We start from the raw sequence: 17,693 nt of genomic DNA on the forward strand, positions 1-17,693 counted from the left end.
GCCTTTCATTATCTTGCCTGGTTTTCTTTTAAGTTCCTTTCAACTTCTGGTTTTTGTTTAGTCAGAAAGAGCGAGGGTGAAGGAAAGAAAGAAAGAACAGAAAATGTTCCTTCTTCTCTTTCTCTTCTGAGAAGACCCACAATCAGAATCTGGCCTGTGTTACTCAAGGCGCAGACCCCACACCATGTCAATTACACAACTTGGGGGGAGAAGTGTAGAGTTGCATTGCTGGCTGGTGGAGACAACCTGGCGATTTCAGGATGCCTCGGAGGAAATAGTTCCCTAAAATGACTATTTGTTACATACATTTTATTGAAAACATTTTACATCAAAATAGTTTGGCAAACTGTAAAAGTATACATAAGTGCAAATATATCCTCTTTTTGAAATACAAGTGTGAGTATACATGAGATAAAAATATCTTTAAAATACCGTGGTAGAAAATAACCTTGTAAAAAACGTTGTATTGTCACAATACTGAAAACCGTGTTCTTAAACTAGACACATTGTTTCTAAATACTTTCTTAATACTGTTCTTTGGCATTTATATCCAAAGGTAGTGTTTGGCGAAACAGAACTCCTTCCTTAGGTAGGCAATGAGATGCAGCTTTCTTGAAATCTTGCGTTTAGCACTGCCTTTTTAAAAAGCACATACATTTTTATAGACAAAGAAAAACACACAGACAACTTGTCTGCATTTTTCAGACCCTGATTACTGAAGGCAATGAAGATCCCAGAGTTACATGCTGATATTTTTCATGTGGTAACTTTTTACCATCTTCGCTAAGAAGTTGAGCTCTCAGCTCTTCCCTTCAGTGGAGCCTGCACACATTTAGGACGTTACCATGCCAGGGCTTGTCCTTCTACCAATGGTAGATAAGTGTCAGTGAGCACACAGGCCTAGGGATTCTAAGTGAATGGTGTGCTACTTACAGCTATGGGGTGCACTTTATGTGAGTCCATCTCAGTTCACCCTCCCCCCCCCCACAAGGAGAAAGTGGCCTTGGCATGGCCTGCCTCCCTCCATTCACATGACACAGGGCTTAATATCCTGACAGACGCTCTGGTGATGGTGGTGGTGGTAGTATGGCCCACTAGCAGAGGGATGGAAAGAAGAAATGCCGTTGAAGTTGAGGACGAAATCTTTTCTGTCACACACTGGGGTAGAGTGATGCTGGTACCGAGGCAGTCCCACTGAAAGAAGGAAGAAAATAAAAACTCTTTTCAGAAACAAATTTGCCCAGGTGAGGATGGAGCCTGTTAACTTTCAAATTTTAACTCAATTGGTATCTTAATTGGTACCTTAATTGGAATCTTATTAAGGTCTATTGCTATAAAACTGGTAGAGGAAACCTAGCTCTGGCAGTTTCTCAAAGTTTTAAACGATAGGTCATAGGATAATTCTGGAATCATTAAATTTTGTTTTGATGTACCCACAAACACAGAGCCACAGAGTGCCTGTTCCCCCTCTAAAACAGGCTCTTTTTTTAAAATCCTCATCTGATGATATGTTTTACTGATTTTAGAGAGAGGGGATAGGAGAGAGAGAGAGAGAGAGAGGCAGGCATCTCTATCCATCAGTTGCCTCCGTATGGGCGTCCAACTGCAAGCGGCAGCTCTGTATGTGCCTGGCAACCTTGCAGTGCATGGGAGGGTGCTCTAAACAACTGAGCCACACCGGCCAGGGCTACCCCGGTTCTGTGCCTAAATTCCCCTATTAGTGCTCACAGAGGAGCAGGGACACTGGGACAATCTGACCCAGTCTCTTGTTCCAGGTCTCTGAGCACAGGGCTTCTTCCAGAACCCAAACACCCACACGAAACACTAGTGTCGCCCTCACATTTTGTTTCCCAACTTACTGGCCGGGTCAGAAAAGCAGGCCACAGCAGGGATATTTCCTGTGCCTTAAGGAGGGACAGAAAACAACCCGGGCACTAGAGAAAGGCTGGGGAAAGAAAGCATACATCTTCGTCTTCGTAGGTCCTGAACGCCTTACACTTCCTCTAGAAAGCCAACACTCCAGGGAGCAGAGAAAGCCCTCCCACAAGAGTTCAGCTGGAGATCCTGCTACCCACGGAGGCGTCTGGCAGTGCAGGGAGGCCCTCAGAGAGGATGGAGAAGGCCCGCACTCCTCTTCCCCGGGGCTGCTCCTCGTCCAAGAACCCAAGAACCGGAGCCACTGGGCGCCAACCAGCCACTGCCCTTTGCTTTTGCTTTCTCCTTGTGTGCGAGCCCTGGGCGCAATGGGCCAGGGGTGTCTGTCTCGAGCTGGGACCTGGACTCCTCCCGTACAGGGCCTGTCTCTGGGCCAGGTTGGGTTAAGCCTGTTGGCCTGAGTCTTTCTAGTAACCCGTGCGGTGTGGGAATCATAAGGTGCCCATTGGTGCCAGACCTGATTCCGTTTTTGAGTGAGTGAAAATCAGAACTGTCGCCGGCTGCGCGTGTGCCCTGCTCGCATCGCCTGGGCCTGGCTGCATCCCAGCTCTATCGAGAAGTCAGGTTGCTAGATAGCTGGCCACTCAGCCTACGCTATTGCCGAGTGACACCTAATGTTGGCAAACGTGCGCTGTAGTGCTCTCAAAGCAGCAACCACGCGTCCCCGATGTGCGCGCGTGGCTCTGCACACAGGTGCGCTCGCCCAGCAAGTTAGAGCACGGAGCAGCGCCAGAGCGCAGTCGCCCAGGCTGGACCCCAGAGCGAGCGCTCACACCTCCACGAAAGACCGCGGCCAGCGCTTTCAGGTGACGGGAAGTATGATAAAAGCCCTGGCTCCTTTCTGAAAGGCTCAAAGGATTTACCGAAGGGTGCAGAGCCTCTCTGAGCACCTCCCGGGCCTTGGCCGCCCTATCCCGAGTGGGAAGGCGCGCCCCGCGTGGGTGTGCTGTGTGTGTGTGTGTGTGTGTGTGTGTGTATGTGCGCGCGCGCGGGCGCGCGCGCTCGCTGGGGTTGGGGTGCGCCTGGGTCCCACAGCCTCAGCCCTTGTTGACCTCCCTGCTGCTTCTCGCTGGGCTTGGGCTTCAGACTCTCAGTAGGCCCCCGGCCGGGAAGGCGGCACATTCCCAACCCGAAGGCCGACGCGCATCGCCGCCTGCGAGATGCCAACAAGCATTGGGGCAGCGGGTAATAGTTCAGAGGTACCGGAGCCAGAGGGCCGGGGAGGAAGGCGCAGAGCGTCCCGTTCTGGCTTGGGCCGAGCCATGGCCTCCCTGGCATTTCCAGAGGTCATTCGAGGCTCCCAGGGAGGCGAGGCCCGCTTGCTCCGTTCTCTCCAAGACAAAGAGTTGTGTTTCCCGGCCCTCGCATTTTTGGGGGCATCTGCGTGCCCCCTGTGTGTGGGGTCGGGAGAGGATGGCCACTCAGAAGAATCAGAAGTCTCTTTCCTGAGTGTTTTCTTGTTTTTGATTTTTAAGGTACTTCTTCACGGCGGCTGCGAAGCCTCAGCGACTGAGTTCACGTTGGGCAGGCCCTGCCAGGACTCCAGTGGACAACCGGGCTCCGCCTGGGGTGGGCGGTGATTGACAGCCAGTCCGCGGGGATTAAAAAAATAAGAGCGGAGGGTTGTCTGTATTGGTTACTTGCAGAAATTCCCATAAAATTGAACAAGACTCTGCTTTCAGTGGGTTAAGTCAGGCTAAAATCCTCTCCGGTGTGGTCCTGCCGAGACTGTCTTTGTTTAGTTAACCTCTGAGACCCGCATTTAAAAGGCCTATTTGGGAAATTTCACCATTCAGGGAACCAACATGTTTTGCCCATTTCTGGGCTTCCCTTCTCCCCTCATGCTCTTAGGGCACACGATTCACGAACATATAATGTCTGCATTATCCTTCCTCCCATTTGCTAATTGGGGGCGGGGAGGCAAATGTAAGCCAGAGCACCAGTTGATGGGCAGCCCAGCCGGATTTTAATCTGCAGCCGGGGTGCCCCAGAGGAGGTTAATATAAGAGTTTATCTCCACTTTCTTGATAAACCTGGCTAAATATTCAAAGTTCTTCTCCATCCTATCTGTCCCCTCCTATTGACCATTTTGGCAAGTCAATAAATTTTCATATTCCTTGACCAACACAATTTACACCAGCAACACAAGTGTTCTCCAAGAGGCAGGCATTTCTCAAGGGAGTCATAATGTGGACCTCAGGTCCTGCTGACCTAAGACAGACTTAAGTGTCACCAAGGTGGGTCAAGCGATTCAATCTGTGTGGGGAGGCAGGAGACTTAACAGCCTGTGAAAGATCCTGGCACCCCACTGCTTTCCTCTCCGTCCTTCTCTTCCTCTCAACACCTGCTCAGGTGCAGCTCCTCCCAACCTACACCCTCAGAATACAGAACTGACCTTCTGATATTTACTTTTGGGCAAATTACAACCAAACAAAATTTACAAATGACAAGAGGAAGCAGCTACAGCTCCTTGGCCAAAGTCCCCCAAAACCACATGCTTTCTCTCTAAGCTAAGTCAGGCCTGAGACTTGAGACCTGCAGTCCATAAGGTCATCAGAGACCCTAGGCTGGCGACTTCGCACCACCCTCCTAGGAATGTAAATTCGAGAGGCCCACCTCTGGGCTAAGGGTATGGGGGAGGACGGTATGAACCGAATCCTCTTCCCTCCATGAATAAAGTGCCAGCTTCCCCCAGCATCAGCTTCTCCCAGCGCCTTCAGACCCCCTAGGCTGCCGCGATCCGCTGCAAGTTGCAGTAGCCTTGGAGCCTGGAGGCCTAGAGGCGACGCCCCCAGCGGGCGCGATCCATTACCTGACAGCTCTTCACGGGCGTTCTGGTGCAGGTAGCTCTGCTCCAGGGAGTAGGAGGACATGCTGGAGTGCAAGCCTGCGGAGGCCGCGGGGTTGCTGCTGGGCGTCAGAGCGGCAGGCTGCTTGAGGTAAGGCGAGGCGCCGGGAGAGCCCCAATGCGCCCCTGGGCTCGTGTAGGGCGAGTGGCATTCGATGGCGCTCGCCAGGGCAGGGGACGAAGGCACGGGGCTGCTGCTGCTGTCCGGGCCGTAGTCCCCACCGCCGCCGCTGCCCCCGGCCGTGCCTACACCCCCAGGCCCGGCGGGCACGGGGCAGCTGGCCATGTAGGTGGAGCCCGGGTTGGGTGACATGTGCGGGACGTGGTGGTGGTGGTGGTGGTGCGGGTGTGCGTGGCCCGGCGCACCCGCGCTAGCGTCGTAGCCCCCGGGCATCATGTCAAGGCCGCCGTAACCGCCTTGTCCGTGGCAGCCGAGCGGCGCTGACGGGGGTGCCTGGAAGTCGAAACTCTGGGGCAGCAGCGAGGCCCCGAAGCCCAAGCCGCTCACCACGCGGTGGTACATGGGCTTGAGCGCCTGGCACTTCCTCCTGAAGCCGCGCGGTCGGCGGCGGAACGAACCCTCCTCGAACATGAACTCGCTGGCGGGGTCGATGGTCCAGTAGTGCCCCTTTCCGGGCCGCCCCAGGCCCTTGGGCAGCTTGATGAAGCACTCGTTGAGCGAGAGGTTGTGGCGCACGGAGTTCTTCCAGCCCTGGTAGGCGCCGCGGAAGAAGGGGAAGCGCGCCTGCAGGAACTGGTAGATCTCGCTGAGCGTCAGGCGCTTGCTGGGCGAGCTCTGGATGGCCATGACAATGAGCGCGATGTACGAGTAGGGCGGCTTCTCCGGCCGCCGCAGCCCGGAGCTCGCCTTCTTGGAGACCGCGCTCCCGGCGCCCACGCCGCCGCTACCGCCGCCGCCGCCGCCGCCCGCGCTCTTGCAGGCAGCCGTGGAGGCGCTGGTGCGGTTGGAGGAGGAAGAAGAGGAGGAGGAGGAGCAGGAGGCGGACGAGGACGACGACGTCGAGGTGGTCTCCGGGGTGGCGGCTGCGGACGGCGGGCTCATCAAGGCGGCCTGGAGCGCGCCGGGAGCCGGGCTGCACGCGCGGCGGAGCGGAGCGGGCGGCGGGCGCGGTGGGGGCGGCGGCGGCCCGCCCTCGGTGGTCATCTGGGACCCGGGAGAGAGGCCGGGCCGCGGGGGCGGGCCCGGGGCCGGGAGCGGAGGCGCCGGAGCGGGGTTGGCCCAGAAGCCCGGCGAGCGCCCTAGCCCGCCACCCGGGCTGTAGCCGTGACCGCTCCGAGCCAGCGCTTCGGTGTCGACTCCCTCAGCTCAGCTGGGGCTTCTGGCAGCGGCGGCGGCGGCGGCGGCGGGCTGGAGGCAACGCCCGGCGCATCACTCCCCCGAGCCTCGCGCCCCTGCCTTGCGCAAGGGCCAGCCGGGCTGCAGAGCCGAAGTGGCCGGACGCCGGACAGCTGAGCCCGCGAGCAGGGACTGTTGCGGGGACCCGGGGGACGAGCCCGATGCCTCCCTTCAGGAGCGCTCCTCGCTCTGTCTCTTAGACTTCCTCCCTCCCGCCGCTCCCCACGGCCGCCCTTCCTCCCTTCCTCCCTCCCTCCCTCCCTCCACCCCTACCCCGCCCTGTCCCCTCCTCGCGCCGCCGCCTCGGGGAGGGCACGCTCCTCCCGGGCCCTCAGCCTCCCCCCCACTCCCAACCTGGCGGCAGGGTTCCTCTCTTATCTCCTTCCTCGCCCTACAGGGCCCCCCTCGGTCTTTCAATTCCTCTCAGGGCCTTTTTCCCTCTCCCCCACCCACCTTCCTTAAAAGGAGGCGATCATAGACTATTCCCCCTTTTGCTAGGATGACCCTCACCCCAAGCAGACCTCGACCACCTATGGCTTTAAGAAATATTCCTTTTGCCCCTTACAGCACCCTGGCCGCTTACCCCAGACACTAGCTGACCTCAGTGGATTGGACCTATCGCTCCTCTCCCTCCTCCCCCTTCTCCTCCTTCTCCCCATCCTCCCTCCCCTTTCTCCTTACTCTCCCCCCTCCCGCTCCTCCTCCTCCTCTTCCTCCTCGCCTGTCCCAGGACTAGTGGTGCTGCCACTGGTGCCGCCGCCCGCGGCTGGGAGCCTTCTTAGCTGTCTTCTTCCGGTGCCCGCACTGACACCATCTGTCAACTTCATTTAGACATTGCAGCACTCAGCACTCCAGGGTGCCAGACGCCCAAAGGTAACGTGCCAGTCCTCTCTCTTTCAGACAGGACCTACAGGCTCCACAATTGTTAGTAGAGGACGGGGCAAGGAGCCAGGGCGCCCTAGCGCCCCAGGGTTATGGCTTGGGGCAATCATGAGCATTTGCTGAACTTTGAGAAGAGGGGTTTAGATAGAGAAAACTTTAGAGAAGCTGGAAGTCTGGTCGAATAGGACTCATTTTGCATTTGTTTGCACTTCCTTTATGTTTTTCACTTGATGCTTTGTAAAAAATGCAAAAAGAAGGCTGGTGCTGAGTGAGATAAGTGAGAGAGCTGTATTTATATTCTGTCCAGAACGGGGTGTGTTACTGCAACTAGATTTACATCCTCAGTCTCAAGTTGTCCACCAACACAATTATGGGGAAGGTATGTTTTCTGGGCGAATACACCACCACAGTGTGGCTAATTCCTCTCTGAGTAAGAGTCTGCCTGGGAGAGAAGTTGTGCCCTGGGAGGAATTACTTCCCCTGAGACTGGACAGTTAGTTATTGGATTGCACGTGCAAGGAAATGTAGTCTGACCAGGAACAGGGGCTGGACATGGGAGGTGGAGAGCAGCGGGCCTGGGAGCTGGCCGGCCACACAAGGGCTGAGGGGGGAGGTCGGGAGGGGGGAGACAGCAGAGGACCACATGGGAGGCAGGGCTGGGCACACCTCTGCCTCCACTCTGAAAGGACCAAGGTGCAAACCTGAGTGCTGGGAAACCTGGGGAAATGTTAGGTCAGGAGAAGGGGGAGTTGTGCTGAGATCCTGTGAATGGTGGGCAGCAAAGAGCCTTGGGTGGAACAGAACCAAACCAGGCCTCTTGGGGCTGGCATTAGCTATCTGTGCCCCTAGAGTGCCTGGGGGACTGCTCCTGGCTGAGTGTGCCAGTGGGGCTGTAGAAAAGAAGAGTGGGAAGGGTGGGAGGGGGAGGCTGGGGGTTGGGCTGGGTCTGGCCCCAGACAGTGACCTGAAGTTGAGTGGAAGCAGGCTTTTTCCATCAAACCCTGCCTGGATACCACACACAGAGACTGAGTGTCAGTTTACTGCCTTGAGCCGGGCTCCTTTTCCCTAAGCTCCACAGTAATTAGACAAAGAAAACCTAAATTAGTTGAACAGGCGTCGACAGCTTCCTCCAGAGCACCCCTGGTACCTACATGGGAATGTGTCCGAAAATGGCTTGATTGTAGCCCAGAGTCAGCTAAGAAAACATGGCCAAAATGAACTCAGTTTACCGCCCATTTCCAATAGAAAAAAGAAACAAGTCGTTCTTTTCCGGATGGGATGTTTTGATTGAGTTGGGGTAGGGGTTTGCAGTAGTTTCCACTTCTAAGAATTTCTTTCTGAGTGACTGGAGAGCAGTTTTTGTGTGTGTTTGTTTTGTTTATTTTATTTTTTTTAGGGATGGGTCCCTATTTATTTTATAGCTTTTTCCTCTTATCTTCTTTTTGTCATTTTGCATGGAATAATTTAAATATAAGTAATTAAATATAGAAGTGAATATAGTGTGTTCACTAAATCAATGCTTTAAGTGTCTGAAAAATAAATAAAATAGAAAGTGGAGCCAGGACTGATAATATTAAAGGCACTCCTCTCTCTCTCTCTCTCTCTCTCTCTCTCTCTCTGTGTGTGTGTGTGTGTGTGTGTGTTGGGAAGATAATTGGCCAGAAGCCTAGAAAGAAAGAAGGCAATTATTTCATTTGTAGATGGGGTGGTGGGCAATGGATTTGGGGGAAAATTCAGCAAGTGAATATCACTGTCACTAGACCCTCTCTGATTTTCTGCACTTGGGGGATTCTATGTACTTTGGCTGTTAGGCCCTAAAAGGTTTTAAGACCCAGAGACTGAACCATAAATAGCATCAAACCTAAAATCCAGTCACGGCTTGGAATAACCTTGTATACCAGTAGTTTCTAGTTTGGGGGTCAGGAGTCTTTTTGAAGACATGATGGAAGCTTTGGAGACTATTCACAGAATACTCCCATTGTGCCATGATATTGGGGGGTCCACAGACACTCTTTAAGACAAACAAACAAACACCTGCTCTATACATTGTTAGTTTCTACCAATTCAAATGGGTAAATTATCAGGGATTTTTAAAGGCTCCCTTCCTCATTCAAGTGACAGTGGTATCTATTTCTCTAAACTTGCAAGAAATGCCACTTATAGTTTGATGGGTATTACAGGATGCTAGACAAGTCCTGGAAGGACAATGGACAAGAGCAGTGAGAGCCCCAGCCAGGAGCAGGTCAGCTGACTTAAGTCTTTCTCTTCCTAGGGGTCTCAATATCGCTCTGCACTCCAAAAAGATAAAAAGGTTGGTGATCTCCTGAGCAGGAAAGGGCTCTTTGTCAAAACTCTCTCGGAGATCCTATTTCTGCCTGTGGAAACTGTGCCCCTGGCAGAGACCCCCACATCTACAAAGACTAAATCCCTGCATTTGTTCCTTATAGACTTCACAGGTACATGCTTTTCTACTCACATCATGGCACTGGCACATGATCCTCATCCACCCTTTAGAGGTAAGGAAACTGAGGCTTAGAAAGACCAGCTGATTACCTGAAAGTCACACTTGAGCAAGTGACAAAGGAACCTGTAGCACAGGCCCAGGTGTCCACTCCCATTCTGCTTCCACTACATCACAGCAAAACCTCTCTGAACTTTGTTTTAATTACCAATTTATAGAAACCTCCTGGGTAAGAATGCCTGTGGTAACAAATTATGTCAAATTCTTTATCCCTGGCAAGAATATCTCAATTTCTGCTTAGCAGATGGTTTAAAGGGAAGTCGTGTTTGTCTCTGGAACAGAGATAAAGCATCCTTGCTTAGGATGCTTCCCTCTCTGAGTCTGGTCTTATGGTCGTGAGATCTTCCCGACCAACCCTCACCTCTTTACAAACAAAAGCCTTGATTTCTTTTTCTTAGGGAAGAAAAGGTATGGGTCATTAAAGTGAGTATAGATCAGCCCAGGCGCTCCTTGGTTAACCAGAGATACACGGTCTCAGTGCAGCTGGTCCCCTCTCCTAACCCGTGCTCTTCCTCCCCTTTGGCGACTGTCTGGGACTGGACTGGAGGTTCCTTACCAGCTCCAAACCCCAAAGGCCCACCTCTGCTCATGTGCAGGGGAGTGTAAACTTTGGGATGCTTGGTTTTCTCCGATTTTGTTTTGCAATCAGCATTTTATTCTAGGAAATCTTCATTATTGCGGTTTAAATTTTGTGTTTTTAGCATGCTTCCCATGCTTCGTGGGTTTTACATGAAAGGGCTTAGACTAAACCAGTAACCCACCAGAGACGCGTCTGCATCAACGCTGTTTACTGCATCTATGAACTCGCCTCCATTGGGTACTTCTTCTTGCCCCTCCCTTTCTTCCACCAGCCAGGCCAGAGCAAAGTCTCTTCTCAATTCAGTTTGAAACCACTCTGTTCACCCTGTGTTTTGATAGAAAGTTAACGTTTGTAGAGGATTCTTAACTCCCAGGAGGACTTTCTACTTGGGGAATGTGGGGATTCAGTGCTGAGGTCTAGGGGGTGTCAACTGTTTGAAGAAACCTCAAAGGACCAGGAGCCTGCGCGCCACAGGGTCCGCTCTAGAAACTTTACGATAGAAAATCCATCCAGGAGGCCAGGAAGAGACGCCTAGACTGGAGTCGGAGAGAACTTGGTGAGGAGGGGCAACTGTGAATTCTATATCCTTCTCAGCGTCTGTTCTGCTTCCTCCGTCCAGAAACCCCCAGACCTCCGGGTTTGAACATCAGCCACCCAATTCCAAATGTTTATTTGGATAGATTCTTCCGCTCTCCAAACGCCTGTGTCCCGGGCAGGGCTCTTTTTTTTTTTATATAGCTGGAGCGGTCCGCGGATAGCCCCAGATCTCCTGGGTCTGGAGTGGGCATGACTCGATCCCCCACTTGGTCAGGTCTGAGGTGTTTGGAGAGGGAGAAAAAAGAAGTCCAATTTACCAGAGCTCCACGGGGAAACGGCGCCTCTTCCTACCTCAGCACTTACCAGATTTCGTTCCCCTTGGTGGGGAGAGACAACTTTGGAGTGCTTGACAGGCAGTCCACCCAGCTGCCAGCGGGCCCTGACTCAGGGTGTGGGTGAGGAGGTATCAGACCAGACACCTGCCTTAGGCATCACCCACAGCCTGCAGGTTTATTTGTGTGTGTGGGGGGGAGGAGGCGGCGGGGGGGGGGGGGGGGGGGGGGGGGGGGCTGGACATCGAGAAGAGGGTTTCCATGGCAGGACCGGTCATTCCCCTTAAAAGGCAGCTGTATGCCTTCGAGAAGGAGAGAAATGACACCGCGCTGGAATAGACACAATTTGCGTCTCCTGTGGGGGTTGGAATGAGTGGGCTCCCACTGGCAAAAGACAAGGAGGGAAGCCTGTACCACATAGTCTCAGTCTCCGGAGCAATAAAGGCAGAAGCAACTGTGTGTTCTGGTGCCTCCCAGCACGTTAATTCTAGGTCCACTTGTGCTGCTGGGAGGAAAATCACCCCTGATGGGACTGAAACGCGCGGAGGCAGGCCGCATCTGGAGCTCAGCATCCCTTCCCCTGTGCCCACCAGGCTGTGCGTCTGGCCCGGGTGGCCACCGAGCCCGCGGCCCCAAGCCTAGGGAGGCCTCGTGCCTACCGCTTCTGCCTGCCTCCCCAGGCTGGGAGGAATGTGGTGGGGCCCAGCCCGCACGCCGGGCAGGGCTGGCAAAGGGGCCGGGCCCAGCCCCGGAGGGTTCGCGGGACCAGGAGGGGGAAGCCTGGAGGGCTGCGGAACGCACCAGCTAAACGCGTCCGCAAGTCCAAGGCCGCGCCTGGGGAGGAGAGGCCTGCCCACGTAGGGGTCACGGGCAGAGGAGCTCCCTGGAAGTCCCCACCCAGCTAGAGTCGGGTTTTCTTCTGGTGTCTGGCCGAACTCCTCTTACCCGCCGCCCCTCCCCCAAATAAATAAATATCTCCGAGGGCTGCGGACTCCGAGGGGCGCCGAGGTAGATGAACTTCCTGTAGCGTCAAAACTCCCCTCTACTCCTCCCCGCTGAGCTCAGGATACGGAGCGCGCTCGCTTCTCTTCAGAAAAGGAAACGTAGCTCTTCCAAAAATATAAATCAGCTCTGACGTCCAAATCTTTCTTTTGTCCTCCAGCATCCTCTGTGGGGATAAATAAAACCTGCTAGGCGCCCCGAGCCCGACTGGGGACCTGGGGGCGTCCAGACTGGTCCTCGGGACGTGCTGCCTTTGGGGAGCCTTCCCTCCGACCCATCCCCCAACATTCCCCTACCCGCCCCCCCATCCTCAGCCAGCAGTTAGTCCCTATTCCGGGGGGCGGCCCGACCCCTGTGCGGGAGGGAGGAAGGCAGCTTCTAGATGCAACCCCGGCGCCTTAGAAGGCAAAAGGCCCGCGAGGCCGGCTTGAGGGGAAGGGATTACGCGGCGGCGCGCGGGCACTAGGACGGAAGAGGCCAGGAAAGCAGGGGGCACCGCGGCTCTGTGGGCGGGCAAGGCCGCTCCAGGTGGGCCTTACCCACGAGGTTTCGAGTCCTACCTGGCTACCACTGGGTTCCACACCGGGGGTCTCAACCCCAGGGCAGCCTCGCCTTGGACAGGCCCAGAGGAAACCATGTTTGGGGCTGAGAGACCCCCGAGTGGACCATCTCTGGAAGCTGGGGCTCCACGAGGAGGAAGAGGCTGGGCAGAGTCACAGGCTGTGTCCCCGGCTTGATTACAGGGGTTCTGAACCCACGGACCGTCTGGAAGACTTGAGCCAAGTCATCCTCGTCCTCCCCCCATCTCCCTCTTCCAGTTTGGGAGAGGTGGACAGGGTTTTGGTCGGGGCTTCGAAAAGAAATCTATACCACGGGAAACCACAGGCAGCGAGTGTGGCTGAGGAGTTGGCGGAAGAACCTAAAAGGTGAAAGTAGAACACAGTGTGGAGTAAGGCCTGAAATCGCCTCTGGCACCTCCACTTTCTTTCTGCTCCCCTGACACCCTGATGTTGAGAACCCACCAGCCTGTCTGCTGTTCCCATCCCCTCCCCAAATAAATCACCCCGGGTCACCCACACCGGGCGGCCTGAAAGGCTGCTGCTGCGGAGGGTTCCAGGCAAGGCGAAGTCTCCACCTGCAGGGGCTCTGCCCTTCTCTCATCCCGCTTCCCCCCCCCCCCCCAAAGGTTCTTTTCCAGTCCTGGGGCCTTGGGGCTGCGAGGTGGAGGCTGTTTCTTTCTCTCTCTCTCTCTCTCTCTCTCTCTCTCTCTCCCTCTCTCTCTCTCTCTCTCTTCCCCTCAGAGGGGTCTTATTGATGAGCTGCCTCAAAAACCACCGCCCAAAATGTCCCAGAAGGGTTTAGACAATCCATCACCCACCACTTCAAGAATGCTTCCTCCCTTTCAAACACAATCCTCGCACACCAGACGGGCTGCGGTGGGGAGGGGCGCGCACTTGAAAAGAGAACAGCTATATAATCAACGTCAAAGCCATCCCGCAACCTTTCGGAAACAGGGACTCGGGCCAAAAATCCCTCCAAATGACTTACGCAGCCCCCCTCGCCCTCTCCCCCACTCCCCTGCTTAGACTCTCCCGGTGCCTGCATCACGCAGCCGGCAAGGCCACGCACGCCCCCCCCCCCCCCCCCCCCCCCCCCCCCCCGCTCTGCCTTGAACCTTAACACCAAACGCTTCTCCGTGGGGGTTGTTTGCATCTAGGAGAAAGCACTTGTCATCTTGGGGTTCCAGGGAGGAGGAGAGTCTCTGCTTGGCCGACATGCTTTTGGGGCCTTAGTCATGGTGTCTTTATTGGTGGAGAGCGGCGAACTGCGAGGGCCGGGCCTGTGTTTTTGCGGTTGTCAAATGGGCATTACCTCCCTTCCCGACGAGAATCCTCCCATTCTCTGTGTAGCCGCTGTGCCTCCCTTTTCCCTTAGGCACCTCCCGGTAGAGGCTAGAGTTCTCCTCGCTTCCGCTGGGTGGCGCCAGGCTCTCGGGAATCGCGCTCGGCGAGGCTGACTCTGGTGCACTCCCTCCATTCCCCTTCACCTGCCTAAGGCTCTCTGCGTGCCCGGCCCAGGTCTGGCCTCGAGCCGGTCAGTGTTTGGTCCTCAGGTGAACAGATGCCTTTAAATATTGCTTACCTTGTACTCGGTTGACCACCTTAGGACATATTCTGCTTTTTCTAAGCCTCCACCCGGTTAAAATAAAGAAGTAGAAAATTAGCCACATACTTGTACGCAGCTATTGAAATGAGCTCTATCCATTGCACACACGCGTAGGAATGTTTGAATTTCTTCAAACTTGTAGAAGAAATTCAGGATTCAGTTTAGTTATTTTGGTTCCTGGAGCTGTCCTGAGATCTAGTAGAAAACAGACCAGAGCCTCGGGAGAAGCCAGCTCCGCCGCTTCCGGAGCGAGGAACTGGGAAAGCCTTTCCCTTCTGGACCTCAGGGGTCTCATCGTGAAGTGACTCCAAAACTACTCTTGCCTTCTGGGTCTACAGTGACCGGAAGACAACTTTTTGCCCCCTAAACTTGTCCTTTTTAAAGTCTGCAAGATAAAAAGGAATGTTGGGGGCTCTTTTGGGACCTGGAGGATACAAAGTGGGGAGGGATGGCAGGCCAGGTAGAGGTAGGCTTGGCAATCAAGAAAGCCAGCGGCACTAGATTTGAAACTTCAGACCAAGACTTACCCACTGGTCAGATCATCCTCTGCAACAGAAGCAACTAGATTTTATCTTTCAGAAAACAAGAAGGCATTCTTCATAGTAACTGACTTTTATAAAAAAACCAAACAGCTTCTAAAAATTAACTTTATTGAGGTATACTTTACATACAATAAAACACACCCATTTTAAGTGAAGATGTTGAGTTTTTATTTTTAAAAATATGTATTATGAAAAAATTTCTTAGTACACATAAGTGGACAGGGTATACAATTAGTCCTCCCTCATATACCCATCACCTAGATTTAACAATTATCAAGGATATGCCATACTTGCTTCATTTATCTCTTTTCTATTTTCATTTCTTGCTGAAATATTTTAGGGCAAATTCAGACATCATGTTCTACAAGTAAACCTTATTACTTTCCCGCATGCTCTCCAGTTCTAGCTCTCCATACCTAAAATTACATTTGGCACAGACAAGCACATTTCCTTGGGGAAGTTTGAAATTGTTCTGCATGTGTGTTTTACAAACAGAACTGTCCATCCTGCTGCTTCCTCCCCCCAAGTGACTTCCAGCCGTGGTTCTTGGCTTTTTCCAGGCTTTGTCCTTTCCCCATCCTCACCAGGGCTAAGGCTGTGAAAAGGGGGTGCTCCTCTGTTCAGCCCCCAGAGTTGATGCCACACCGCCTCCATACATTCATACCAGATCATACATATGACATTAATTTTATTGCAAGATTACACGTTCCTTTGCGTAGATCTATACATGTGTATATTTGTGTATGTATATTTGTCCATGTGGACCATAGAGTAGTTCCAAATTGTTTTGGCAGTGGGCAGCCAGGAAAGACTTTTTGTGTTGTTTCTAAATGCCTGTAGGAGGATGTTGGACTAGGCTGGAAAAGTGAAGGTATCTGGGAGGAGGGGGGTGGAACACGAGGCACTGGTTGGCCCACACTCTCAACCACCAGTCCACACTGTGCCTCTGTGCAAATATTTTACTGAGTTGTCTGATTTTTCTGCACCACCACACAATGCATGTTACCGTAGTTCTTAGCATTTCCCTCTTTTTCAATGCAACCCTGATCAGGTGAATAGCTATGTGGTGGTCATAGATAGCCCTAGATTTTGTTTGACAATGCACCTGTTTCCTGTAACCCTGGGTAAGTCCCTGAGCTTCAGCATCTAAATTTTTTTGGTAAATTGTAAATTATAAAAACAGTAACAGGCCCTCTCCCACAGTGACTATAAAGGTGAAATAAAAATTGTAAAAAGTGCCCAGCCCGCGTGGTTTAGTGGTTGACCATAGATCTATGATTCAGGAGGTCACCTTTCATTCAGGTCAGGGCGGGGCTTGCAGGCTCTATCTCCAGTGTGGGGCATGCAGGAGGCAGCCATCAGATTCTCTCTCATCATCTATGTTTCTATCTCTCTCCCTGTCTGTAATCAATAAAAATATATGTAAAAAATTGCAAAACGCATTAACATATATTGACATATACATTTATGTTATTGTTTTTTGCCCAAAGGAACAAAAACGCTATTTGTTTTAAGGTACTCTAAGTTTCACCGTACATGGGATCTTTCCTCCCCAGAGAACTCTCTCATATGCATTTTGTTTTTTGTCCTTAATAATGAAAAGATATGTCCATTGTCTGTAAGTTTAAGCTTACCTCTGCCGGGCATGGGTCTCTCCGGGGATCTCTCCGGGTGTGGGCGGGACCGCGGGGCACAACCAAGACGCGTGAGTTCTCACGGGGCGCCGCGGGGAAGGGGGCAATGTTTCCTTTGGTGGGGTTCACGCAGCCGTAGGCGGGATCTGACTGTTTCGCATCATCCGGGCCTGGGCGCTCGCCCTCCGATCGCGATGGGCACAGCGACCAAGGCGGGGTGTGTGTGTGTGTGTGTGTGTGTGTGTGTGTAGAGCGTCATTTGTCCTGAGCAAAGTGTGCCTCCGGGAAACACCTGCGGAATAATGCCAGGCACAGGCGAGGGCTGTGTGGGATCTGGGCTCGCTCACTGGGGGTCGAGCCACAGACCGCTGATCTGCACTTGAGGAATTTCTCTGCCCTGAGATATCTCCGAGAAAGCATGAAAGCGCAGCAAGAAACACTTGCCCGCATGCTGCAAGGGCGCCTGGTGGGCTGCTCGCGGATTTGAGCCGAAAGCAAAGCAGCGGGCGGAATTGGTTTCAGGCGGAAATTTCCTCCTTTCCGCCCATTTCCCGTTTGCACCAAACGCAGGCTCTGGAGCGCCCTGTGGGAGGCTACAAGGCAGGCAAAGACCCTTCACCATCCACCCGAACCACAGCGCCCGGGAGCCCTGGGCGGCGGGCGTGGGTCCCTCAGCCTCCTGTTTGGCGGGAAACAAAGGGCCACGGCCGGCACCCCCCACCTAACCCCATGAGTTTCGGGCAATTCTAATTCTGAAATATAATCTGCGATTTGAAATACTAAAGTCATAAATGCTTTTTGCCCATTTAATTTTTTTTTTTCTGTGTACCTCCCCGCCCCAATACACCCTGCACTTCTAGTTACAAGACCTTGAACAAGTTATTTTTCGGGATTTCAATTTCCTCATTTTATCATTGGGATCATACTAGCTGCTTCATAAAGTTGCTAGGAGGATTAAATGAATTAATTAATCCACATCAAGAGTGTAGAATAGCAAGCAGCATGTGAGGGGGGTTGCTCAACAAACATCAGCCATGAAATTGACCAGGAAGATTCCTCTGACTTGGGACCTCCTTTCCCCGAGGGGTGACTTCCAGTTGTGGTCCGAAGGGCCAAGGGCTAACGGGACCAGCCACAACCAAACTCCTGGGCTTGGTTTCAGTTTTAATATAAGATTAAGAATTAAGAGTTATAAACGGAGCTAAGAGAAAGTACGGAAAGTCCCGGGCAGGACCCCTGCTTAAGGCTCAAGCCGTGCCGGGAAGCAGGTGCGTGCAGCCGGGAGCGGGAGGCGACTGGCGCTCCTCGGCATCGAGGCCCGCCAGCTCTCTAAGAAGGGGTCTGGTGACCCGCATCC

At 53.3% G+C, this 17,693-nt stretch overlaps 2 protein-coding genes across 2 annotated transcripts; one reads left to right on the forward strand and one right to left on the reverse strand.

The window, feature by feature from the left end:
- Positions 1–345: 345 nt before the first annotated feature.
- On the reverse strand, positions 346–6,292 carry FOXF2 (forkhead box F2). The gene is made up of 2 exons (XM_070403470.1): positions 4,748–6,292; positions 346–1,194 (listed from the first exon to the last, which is right to left on the reverse strand). The coding sequence occupies exons 1-2, from the start codon at positions 5,946–5,948 to the stop codon at positions 1,028–1,030; spliced, it is 1,368 nt and encodes a 455-aa protein (XP_070259571.1). The 5' UTR covers positions 5,949–6,292; the 3' UTR covers positions 346–1,027.
- A 10,238-nt stretch (positions 6,293–16,530) lies between these two features.
- Positions 16,531–17,086, forward strand: LOC139002493 (uncharacterized). Its single transcript, XM_070403732.1, is given in 5 exon segments — positions 16,531–16,553; positions 16,652–16,722; positions 16,725–16,807; positions 16,810–16,929; positions 16,931–17,086. Coding segments are annotated over 5 exon segments (453 nt in total).
- Positions 17,087–17,693: the final 607 nt, after the last annotated feature.

This window comes from Myotis yumanensis, unplaced genomic scaffold (assembly GCF_028538775.1).
Source record: "Myotis yumanensis isolate MYYU_CA2020_CCGP unplaced genomic scaffold, mMyoYum1.0.hap1 SCAF_2, whole genome shotgun sequence".
In the NCBI taxonomy this organism is placed as follows: Eukaryota; Metazoa; Chordata; class Mammalia; order Chiroptera; family Vespertilionidae; genus Myotis; species Myotis yumanensis.

Excerpts from the sequence above, each read along its gene's own strand:
- FOXF2 (XM_070403470.1), bottom strand. The coding sequence starts at position 5,948 with ATGACCACCGAGGGCGGGCCGCCGCCGCCCCCACCGCGCCCGCCGCCC. Across the intron at positions 1,195-4,747 it reads CGCCCGTGAAGAGCTGTCAG|TGGGACTGCCTCGGTACCAG; the intron begins GTAATGGATCGC and ends TCCTTCTTTCAG.